Genomic DNA, 11,431 nt, shown 5'->3' with positions numbered 1-11,431 from the left:
CCATTCATTTATTTGCAATTACTTTGGCATCGTTTTCTGGGAAATTTTGCCTTGGCTAGAGTCCGTTTTGGTTTGAGTCAGACATTTTGAAGCATTAACCAAGGCATTAACATTAACATTAACCAAGGCAACGCTGTCCTCTTAAATGTTTCAGTTGTCCATTCATTTATTTGCAATTACTTTAGCATAATTACTATAATAATAATAAACATTTTTGGGGGTCGGGAAGGTATGAATTGGACTACATTGCTACATTATTTGACGTGGGAAATTTTGCTTTGGTTAGAGTCCGTTTTTGGTTTGAGTCAGACCTTTTGAAGTGTTAACCAAGGCATTAACATTAACATTAACATTAACCAAGGCAACGCTGTCCTCATAAAAGTTGTGGTATCTTTGCTTGAACCAGATATCACAAAGCGGCAAACAAATCCAAAATGTCCCAGTCTTCTTTACAAGGAGCGGTGCCGAGGTTCCTGTTGGCAAATATTTGCGGTTTTGCTGGTGTGGACTCTATTTCCACACCTTTCCTAAACACGTCCATCCCAGGCAAAGTCAAGGAGACAAAACACGCCTGTCAGCCGCAGAGGGTTTTTTTTCCACACCTTGAAGCAGCTCTACTTCAGTAAATAGTCGTGTCAAAGTAAGACGTCGGTTAACCAATCCTGTTTTTAGATGTCGGGAGAAAAGAGTCTTACTGTTTTCCAGTAGAGAATGTGTGTGGGGGGGCATTATGGGCCTATTTTCCACCCCGTCTGCAATACTTTAAACATACACCTTGTGTTCTTTGGAGCGTTCCAACACAAGGCTGCCCTTGAAGGCCCTGAGCCGGGCCAGGAAGTCCAATCAGACTAAAGACGGCGACGCTTGACCAAGGATACAGTAGCTACCGCTTTTGGGAAAGAGCAACATTTGTCAACTCCCTGATTCAACCAGCTGTCACTGGAGATGGAAAGGAAGCGGTCATTTCCCTCTTGCATCACATGATGGCAGCTCCAAGGCGGACGCGGTTGCAGATGTTCAAACAATCACATTATTGCTTATGCAAATCATGGATTGCGGTTTTTCCCTACCGTCAGCTGTTTCTTCTCCAGGATGAGGGGGATGCATGTCCTCATTGTCTTTGTGGCATTCCCAAATGACTGGATTGTTGTTTGCTGGTGAAGACCACGGTTGCGGTGACCACGAAGGAGTACGATCACCAAAGTCCAACGTGAAAATCTGCCGCCACTCGGACATACGGTTGTCGCTTTGTTGGCACGTCCAACACACAATTACTGTCAAAGTTGCAATAAAAGTACTGACCTACTGACCTAAATCAACGTTCCCAGAGAGCCCAGGCGTTTGCTGGACTTTCTTGGGGGGCAACAACAACAGGTACTAGCCTCCTAGCCTCCTAGCCTACTAGCCTACTAGCCTACTAGTCTACTAGTCTACTAGCAGCAACATCCTTTCCTGTGAAGACGTATTTGATGAACAGCTCTTCCTTTTGTGGCAGGGCTGAAATGCAGTGGAATTTTTTTTTTTTTTTGGAGGGGGGGCTTTTTATTTAATTTAATTTAATTGCACACCCTCGGCTATCTCATGGAGTTTGTATGTTCTCCCTGTGCCTGCTTTGGTTAGAGTTCGTTTTGGTTAGAGTCGGACTTTTTGAAGCATTAACCAAGGCATTAACATTAACATTAACCAAGGCAACGCTGTCCTCATAAATGTTTCAGTTGTCCATTCATTTATTTGCAATTACTTGGGCATAATTACTTGGGCATAATTACTTTAGCATAATTACTTTAGCATAATTACTTTAGCATAATTTTCTGCATGTAAAACTTGTTTTGTGTTCACATTTTTTGGGTGTCTGGAAGGTATGAATTGGACTACATGACTACATGATTTGACGTGGGAAATTTTGCTTTGGTTAGAGTCCGTTTTGGTTTGAGTCAAACCTTTTGAAGCCTTAACCAAGGCATTAACATTAACATTAACCAAGGCAACGCTGTCCTCATAAATGTTTCAGTTGTCCATTCATTTATTTGCAATTACTTTGGCATCATTTTCTGCATGTAAAACTTGTTCTGTGTTCACATTTTTGGGGTGTCTGGAAGGTATGAATTGGACTACATTACTACATTATTTGAGGTGGGAAATTTTTGCTTTGTTTAGAGTCAGACCTTTTGAAGCCTTAACCAAGGCATTAACATTAACCAAGGCAACACTGTCCTCATAAATGTTTCAGTTGTCCATTCATTTATTTGGAATTACTTTAGCATCATTTTCTGCATGTAAAACTTGTTCTGTGGTACATTATTTGACGTGGGAAATTTTGCTTTGGTTAGAGTCCGTTTTGGTTTTGGTTTGAGTCAGACCTTTTGAAGCAGTAGAAAATGAATGAATGAATGAATGAATAATTGAATTGCATTTAATTGCCATTCATAACATCCAGCCATTCTTCATAACATTGTGGAGTATATTTTAATTTGAAAATGAATATTTGTGTAATTGTCAATAGCTTTGTCCATGGCTGTACTTGAGGAATAAGGCTTGATTATTAATGGTTGAATGTCATATAATTGCCATAATTTGTGCTAAGCTAATACCCTTGTCTAATAAGTAGCACCCTTACACCTTTCTCCCCTTTAGTGCGTATTCATTGTTTTGGATGCCTAATCCAAGACAGCATGCCCAGACTTCTGAGATTCTTGCTTTCCGTCAGACGCATTAATCATCGGACAGTCTGCCAGCTCGGGATTGGGCTACAAGATGGTAGGCGCGTGAGCTCGTCATGGATCGTGTGTCCTCCCACACTAATGAAAGAGGCTTTTTTTTAGTGGTACGCTGAAGCTTTTCCAGAAATTCCTTAGCCATGACCTTATAGGAGGGGAACACTGTGGTCCAGGGTGGGGACAAGACATACAGAAAGAGACCACTGTGCTGAGCTGTCAGCAGCAATGGACAAATTAGACCGACGGCTCGCTGGGATGTGAGGACACGTGTGCAGACAGACTTTCACCCATGACATCACCAACAACACTTTTCTTTTCCGCACCCCCGTGGGCTTAAAACCGTCCTCTCAAGCATGGTAGGAACGACCCTATCGTGTTTGCAAGCCATATCCAGAAATCATGGGAATGGGAATGGTTTCATTTCATTTGAACTTCTTACATTTGTTCACTTCCTGCTTTCATAATATAGTTTTTTTGTTTGTTTTTTTAATATTTTTTTATTTAGTAAAATTTTTGTCAAATCACTTCATAAAAGGAGTAGGAAGAAGCAAAGCTTATTAAATCCTACCCCTCCATCTGGTACTTTTACAATCACTAACTGTTACATTTGTTCACTTCCTGCTTTCCTGATATAGTTTAAGTTTTTTTGTTTTTTAAGTAATTAAAAATTTTTTTTTGTCAAATCGGTTCCCAGTTCCACATGTCCAAAAGGAGTAGGAAGAAGCAAAGCTTATTAAATCCTACCCCTTCATCTGGTACTTTTACAATCAGTGACTGTTATATTTGTTCACTTCCTGCTTTCCTGATATAGTTTAAGGTTTTAAAAATTTTTTTTTTTTTTTGTCAAATCAGTTCCCAGTTCCACATGTCCAAAAGGAGTAGGAAGAAGCAAAGCTTATTAAATCCTACCCCTCCATCTGGTACTTTTACAATCACTAACTGTTACATTTGTTCACTTCCTGCTTTCCTGATATAGTTTAAGTTTTTTTGTTTTTTAAGTAATTAAAAATTTTTTTTTGTCAAATCGGTTCCCAGTTCCACATGTCCAAAAGGAGTAGGAAGAAGCAAAGCTTATTAAATCCTACCCCTCCATCTGGTACTTTTACAATCAGTGACTGTGACTCATGCTGCTACTGTACCGAAGGAGGACATGTAACTTCAACTCTTGCTTCCAAGCATTTCCACGTCAAAGCTTTTGTGGGCACGGGATAGATCCCAGTGGTGGAAGCTATATAAAGACTCCATTGTCTATATTGAGTTTCCAGTTGGTGTGCGGTGTAATGGTAGCACGTTAGCCAAATAAAGTAGGCTGTTATGTTTTGGTCGGGATGATAACGTCGTGTTCTGTGAAAATGGAAAACTGTTTTGTTTTGGTGCTGCTCAGTGAAAAATAAGGTGAGGAAAGGGAGGTGTTTTTGTGTTTGGCAGTGCCATTTTTCCTAACTGTTTTTATCGCCGGTTGTAAATTGTCATCTCAGGTTTGGTCTCCTTGGAACGCTGTCCTGAAAACACGGTTTTACTAGGTGTTAACATTGGAAAGGGGTACTACTTTTTTTGTACGGTTTTTACTCCATTGAAGCGGTCTGATAAGAGAAACGCTTGCAGTGAAGTTATTCCGACCAGATGTGCTTGTTGGTAAACTATATTTACCTTATGGGAAGTTTCTGAAGTGTCTGAACTTCAAGTACATGTCCAATCAGAGCGGAGTCCTCAGCCGCAGGCAAGTATTATGTTGTTTAGCGGCCCGCTTTAGTGGTAAACACCTGTTTAGTTTCGCCGTGGTAGCTGTAAATATTCTTCCTATGAAAGACGACAAGCATGACATTATGTTGGTTCTCTGAATGATTGGGATATTTTAGAGCTTGCTTTGCAGCCAAACTGTATTTTCCTGTGTTTATGATTTGGTTGGTAGGGCTGGGATGTCGCTACTTGTCCGAGAGCGTTGTGTACTTTACACATGAAATGTTTGGTTTTGCCGCCAGATAGTCAAGTTGATGGCTTAAACATCATTTTTATCACTCAAATGCCGTGACATGTCTAACAATGTATACGAATGCAGGTGTGTGCAGTTGCAGTAATAAGTAGGTTTACTTGAATGTCAACTCCTACTTTGATGTGCATTCCTCAACCAGCCAATCAACAACCTCTCCGGTGTGATATCGGGGTCCGTGTCAAAGAGATACTGTAGTACAGGCAGAGCGTGGATACCACGCTATTAACACTCGCTATTAACAAGCGAAGGCACCTTTGTGGAGGTTCAGGCTTGACTTGTTGGAAATGCGTCATAACCATGAAACACTGCCACACAAAATGCTGTAACATGAAATGTCATAACACAAAATACTGTAGCATGAAGCGCTGTAACTCGAAATGCTGTCACATGAAACATTGTCACACAAAATGTCGTAACATGAAATGCGGTTACGAGAAACAACGTAAACACAAAGTGTTGTAACATGAAGCATTGCAACATGAAATGTTGTAACATGAAACATTGCAAGACAAAATGCTGTAACATGAAACGTCATAACACAAAATACTGTAGCATGAAGCGCTGTAACTCGAAATGCTGTCACATGAAACATTGTCACACAAAATGTCGTAACATGAAATGCTGTTACGAGAAACAACGTAAACACAAAGTTTTGTAACATGAAACATTGTCACACAAAATGCCGTAACATGAAATGCTGTTGCAGGAAACGCTGTAAAACAAAATACTATAACATGACACTTTGTAAACAGTGTAACAGAAAACGTAACAGAAAACACTAATGAGACGCTGTAACACAAAATATTATAATATGCAACATTGTGGCATGAAAGTCTGTAATATGAAATGCTGTAACATAAAACATCGTAACACCAAATGTTGTAACATGAAATGTTACAGGATGTAAAATTATAACACAAAATGTCGTAACGTGAAACATTCTAACACTCGTTACATGAAACGTTACAGGATGTAAAATTATAACACAAAATGTTGCAACACGAAATGCCATAACATGAAATGCTGTAACATAAAACATTGTAACGCCAAATGTTGTAACATGAAACGTTACAGCATGTAAAATTATAACACAAAATGTTGCAACACAAAATACCATAACATGAAATGCTGTAAAATGAAACTTTCTAAACGTTACAGCATGTAAAATTATAACACAAAATGTTGCAACACGAAATACCATAACATGAAATGCTGTAAAATGAAACTTTGTAAACGTTACAGCATGTAAAATTATAACACAAAATGTTGCAACACAAAATACCATAACATGAAATGCTGTAAAATGAAACTTTCTAAACGTTACAGCATGTAAAATTATAACACAAAATGTTGCAACACGAAATACAATAACATGAAATGCTGTAAAATGAAACTTTGTAAACGTTACAGCATGTAAAATTATAACACAAAATGTTGCAACACAAAATGCCATAACATGAAATGCTGTAAAATGAAACTTTCTAAACGTTACAACATGTAAAATTATAACACAAAATGTTGCAACACGAAATGCCATAACATGAAATGCTGTAAAATGAAACTTTCTAAACGTTACAGCATGTAAAATTATAACACAAAATGTTGCAACACGAAATGCCATAACATGAAATGCTGTAAAATGAAACTTTCTAAACGTTACAGCATGTAAAATTATAACACAAAATGTTGCAACACAAAATACCATAACATGAAATGCTGTAAAATGAAACTTTCTAAACGTTATAGCATGTAAAATTATAACACAAAATGTTGCAACACAAAATACCATAACATGAAATGCTGTAAAATGAAACTTTCTAAACGTTACAGCATGTAAAATTATAACACAAAATGTTGCAACACGAAATGCCATAACATGAAATGCTGTAAAATGAAACTTTCTAAACGTTACAGCATGTAAAATTATAACACAAAATGTTGCAACACGAAATGCCATAACATGAAATGCTGTAAAATGAAACTTTCTAAACGTTACAGCATGTAAAATTATAACACAAAATGTTGCAACACGAAATACCATAACATGAAATGCTGTAAAATTAAACTTTCTAAACGTTATAGCATGTAAAATTATAACACAAAATGTTGCAACATGAAATACCATAACATGAAATGCTGTAAAATGAAACTTTCTAAACGTTACAGCATGTAAAATTATAACACAAAATGTTGCAACACGAATTGCCATAACATGAAATGCTGTAAAATGAAGCTTTCTAAACGTTACAGCATGTAAAATTATAACACAAAATGTTGCAACACGAAATACCATAACATGAAATGCTGTAAAATGAAACTTTCTAAACGTTACAGCATGTAAAATTATAACACAAAATGTTGCAACACGAAATACCATAACATGAAATGCTGTAAAATGAAACTTTCTAAACGTTATAGCATGTAAAATTATAACACAAAATGTTGCAACACGAAATGCCATAACATGAAATGCTGTAAAATGAAACTTTCTAAACGTTACAGCATGTAAAATTATAACACAAAATGTTGCAACACAAAATACCATAACATGAAATGCTGTAAAATGAAACTTTCTAAACGTTACAGCATGTAAAATTATAACACAAAATGTTGCAACACGAAATGCCATAACATGAAATGCTGTAAAATGAAACTTTCTAAACGTTACAGCATGTAAAATTATAACACAAAATGTTGCAACACAAAATACCATAACATGAAATGCTGTAAAATGAAACTTTCTAAACGTTACAGCATGGAAAATTATAACACAAAATGTTGCAACACGAAATGCCATAACATGAAATGCTGTAAAATGAAGCTTTGTGAACGGTGCACCAGAGATATAGTGACTATAATTAAAAGGTGGCGTCCATGATCGTATGGACTCGTGATCAGACGGGAGCGGTGCCAGGAGGGCGACGGCGTGTCGGGACCTGCCCGTGGCGTTTGAGCGATATCATGGAGGACCAAACGTAACAGGCTTTCATGTAGAAATCATTACTCCAGGTGGAGCTCTGATTCATATCTAGTATTGCGTAATTTTCCACCAGTCTGTTTGTCCCAAGCTGTCAACTTGCCAGGAATCATAGGAGGCCTTCATGCCGTACGTGTGACCACTTGACGATCAGGTCTAAGATAAGATAAGATATGACTTTATGGTATTAGTCTGGATGTGTTTACTGAGCACAACATCGAACGAGAACGCCCCCCCCCCCCCAGGTGAAAGACATGCAAATACGCGTTTTCCTTGGCAGCCCTTTTCGCCCACATCAAGAAGTCTTTCCTCGGGGCGGTCCGGCACCATGGACCCATGGACACAGGTTGCTCTGTTGGAAGGGGGGGCAAAGTGAGGACTCTTACTGAGTGGGGGTCTTTCACCTCCACAGGTGTGCCTTCGAAATATGGAAAATGGAGTCATGTGGTATACTGTCAGATGCAAATAAATACCCGTTAGCGTTCCTTGGCAGAAGTTGAATATTACTGTTTGACATAAAACTCCAAGTTCAAACGCTTGGAAATCAGCAAGCTAAATGCTAAGCTAAATGCTAGGCTAAATGCGTGTCACCAACCCGCCTTGGTCGGGAATGTACCGTAGTCATTGGTAATCCAAGTAAACACCATGTGACCTCAGGTAGTACCAGGCCAGTGTTTATGGAACAAATCAATCCCTCATGTTCAAGACTTGGGTGTTGGATCGGGACACAAGAGCCCCAAAAACATTTGTGTTTTTGCTTGGGTTAGACCAAATGTGGCCCGCAGGACACTAGTTTGAGGCCCCCGCCTTGATATGAAAGTTTAATGTTGATATGGATGCTGTATGGTATCATGTACCCAGAAAAAAATATTACATTTGATTCATGTTCATGTTAAAGGTTAAATAACTGTTAATAGTTATCCTCCCTATCCGTGTGGAAGTGGTAAGTTTTTGGCTATTTAAGTTGAAAGGAAATAACTTGAAGGCTACCGTTTAGGTGGCTTGCTCTCTAGTTTAGCGAGTTAGCATGTGTCTCAAGACCCTGCAGTTGCGCAATATGTTGTAAATAAAAAGAGTATAAATGTGACTATAGTCGTGTTTTGTCATGTCTACAGGGCTCTAATAATGCTTTGTTCATTTTAATATGAAAAAAATCATTTGTCTACCCACCAACTATATGTGCTTTCTTAAGTTATTATTATTATTATTATATTTATTTATTACTGATTGATTGATTTTCTTTATTCTTGATTTGTTTATTTTTATTTTATTTTTTTGTATATTTTTCTGTTTTTAATAAATGCGTTTTTTGTTGTTTTTTTTGGAAAACCTGATGCTGCCCAGTCTCGCCCAGACCCTAGCTCCAGTGGCCCCCAAGTAAATTGAGTTTGAGACCCCTGGGTTAGACCCTTCATCTTTGGTTGGATCCTCAGACCTGAATCCGCTGGGATCTTGAGCATCCAAGGTAATCTGGGGTTTAAGAAGAAAAGGGAGCGACCATATCCAGGGATGTTTAGTCTCCGGGAGTCGGCATCAAACATGTCAACAGATGAGTAGATAGATAAGTTCTTCAGATAGAACCATCAGTTGACTTCATCTGGTGAGGGTTGATTTTATTCCCCGTGCTCCATGTCGGATCTCCGCATGGCTCCGTTTAGACGACCTCGCCAGGAATGCAGCTGACACCATCTCAGTCTTTGGCTTATCAGGTCCAAGCCAGCGTATCCAGTCGTCTTATTCTCCTGCATGGAAGCAGCCAGGATTTGTCTGACACTGGGAATCGGGAATTGGGAATGGGTCCACAGAAAATGTAATATTTCTCCGCGGACTTTCTTCTGGACTTTGTATTGTTAGCCTCCTGTTGTTTTGATTCAAGCCAGACTTGACGGCAACTAGTCTGCTTTGGGTTTGCACCTGTCATCAACATGACGAGACCAAGACCAAGCCACACGGTTGACCTACCTTCAGTTCTTCTTCAGAAGATGACAGTCCATCTGTTGCACTTTGCTGTTTGCACTTTGGTGATGTGCTTCCTTTCATATGCCACTTGAACCAGTGATGATTTATGAATATCAACATATGAGTACAAGCCAAGCTGCCAGGGATTAGTGTTGACACCGTCTCAGACCATGCATGTTCTTCTTCCTCAGCTCGAGCAGCCGGACAAAGCAGCGGCCGCCGCTCACACCTACTTCCAGGCCAATCCAGAACACGTGGAGATGGGGCAGAACCTGGAACAGTACAAAGATCTACAGGGCGTGGAGGAGGATCACTTTGTGGACCGAGAAGCTCGTCCTCACCAGGTACCTCAGCTTTTGTGTTTCAGCCACATAGTCCAGTATTTCCCACGGCAGGAACCTCCTCTTGTGGAGAAGATCCATACGTGCCTTCAGGTTAGAGTCTAAGGTGTCCAGTAAGACCAGAAAAGGACTGTCAGGGATCAGACAGAACGAGGACCACACGAGCGTCACAGTTCAAGATGTTTATTGAAGCTCCAGCAGAGGTCAGGAACGAGTCTTTATTCAGCAGAGGCACAGGCAGGGGTCAGGCGGAGATCGTGGTCAGGGCAGGTCAGGTCGTTGTGGCAGGTGGTCAGGACAAGGCAAAGGTACCGGCAGGGGTCAGGCGGAGATCGTGGTCAGGGCAGGTCAGGTCGTTGTGGCAGGTGGTCAGGACAAGGCAAAGGTACCGGCAGGGGTCAGGCGGAGATCGTGATCAGGGCAGGTCAGGTTCTGGAGTCAGAGTCGAGCTGTGGGCTGAAACAGAGAGCAGAGCTTCGTGCAGGCTTGCAGACGATCCGACAAGAGGCACTGAGTGGGGGAGGCTTATGTAGAGCAGGCAGGGCAGGTAATCATTGGCTGCAGGTGTGCAGAGTGTGTGTTGAGGGAGCTGGGTGTGGGGTTGGCTGGCCAGGCAAAACAGAGGGAGAGACTCACCAGGAGGAAAATAGCCTGGGGAGAATGGATCATGACAGAACCCCCCCCTCAAGGGACGGCTCCTGAAGTCTCCAAAGCTGGTGGTGTGCTAGAATTCCTCTGACAGGTCAGAGTCGGCTGCAGACTATTGGGGTTCAGGTGGTCTTGGCTGGGTGGCCTGGCGAGGTGGGCGGCCCCGTCGAACGGCAGGCTGGTCAGGATGCTGCTGATGGAATTCTCTAATGAGAGTTCGGTCCAGGATCCTGTTTGATGGCACCCAGCTCCTCTCCTCTGGACCGTAGCCCTCCCAATCGACGAGGTAGTGAATGCCTCGACCCCATCGTCTGGAGCGGAGCAAGCGCCGGACGGTGTAGACAGGATCTCCATTGATGAGACGAGGAGGAGGGGGAGCAGGTGTCGGGCGGACCAGTGGACTCTCCTGGAAAGGTTTCACTCTAGAAACATTGAAAGTTGTATGAATTTTTGTTGAATTGAATGGGTGTACCTTCATGGATCGGGGAAGTTTAAGTCGGACTGCAGATGGACTGATGACCCTTTGGATGGGGAAGGGACCAAGGTAGCGAGGAGCCAGCTTCTTCGACTCCACCCGAAGAGGCAGATCCTTGGCCATCAGCCACACCTTCTGGCCAACCCGGTATGTTGGTGCTGGGGCTCTCCTGCGGTTGGCACTGGTGGTATAGCTGCTGACCGACTTGAGGAGTGTAGCACGGGCTCGGGACCAGGTTCGGCGGCATCTGCGTGCATTGGCCTGGGCAGATGGACAGGTGGCCTCTTCTTCCTGACTGGAAAACACAGGTGGCTGGTAGCC

The 11,431-nt window shown here is 41.3% G+C and overlaps 1 protein-coding gene across 1 annotated transcript in view; it reads left to right on the top strand.

Moving 5' to 3' along the window:
* Positions 1-11,431, top strand: part of p3h2 (prolyl 3-hydroxylase 2) — a 56,525-nt gene that overhangs the window by 21,160 nt on the left and 23,934 nt on the right. The window contains exon 2 of the mRNA XM_058072752.2: positions 9,838-9,990. Coding sequence (XP_057928735.2) covers positions 9,838-9,990 — 153 coding nt within the window. The remainder of the gene's footprint in view (positions 1-9,837; positions 9,991-11,431) is intronic.

The sequence above is a fragment of the Doryrhamphus excisus genome, linkage group LG4, assembly GCF_037039965.1.
Source record: "Doryrhamphus excisus strain RoL-2023G ecotype Guam linkage group LG4, RoL_Dexc_Guam_v1.1, whole genome shotgun sequence".
In the NCBI taxonomy this organism is placed as follows: Eukaryota; Metazoa; Chordata; class Actinopteri; order Syngnathiformes; family Syngnathidae; genus Doryrhamphus; species Doryrhamphus excisus.
This window is presented reverse-complemented; position numbering and strand designations above follow the sequence as displayed.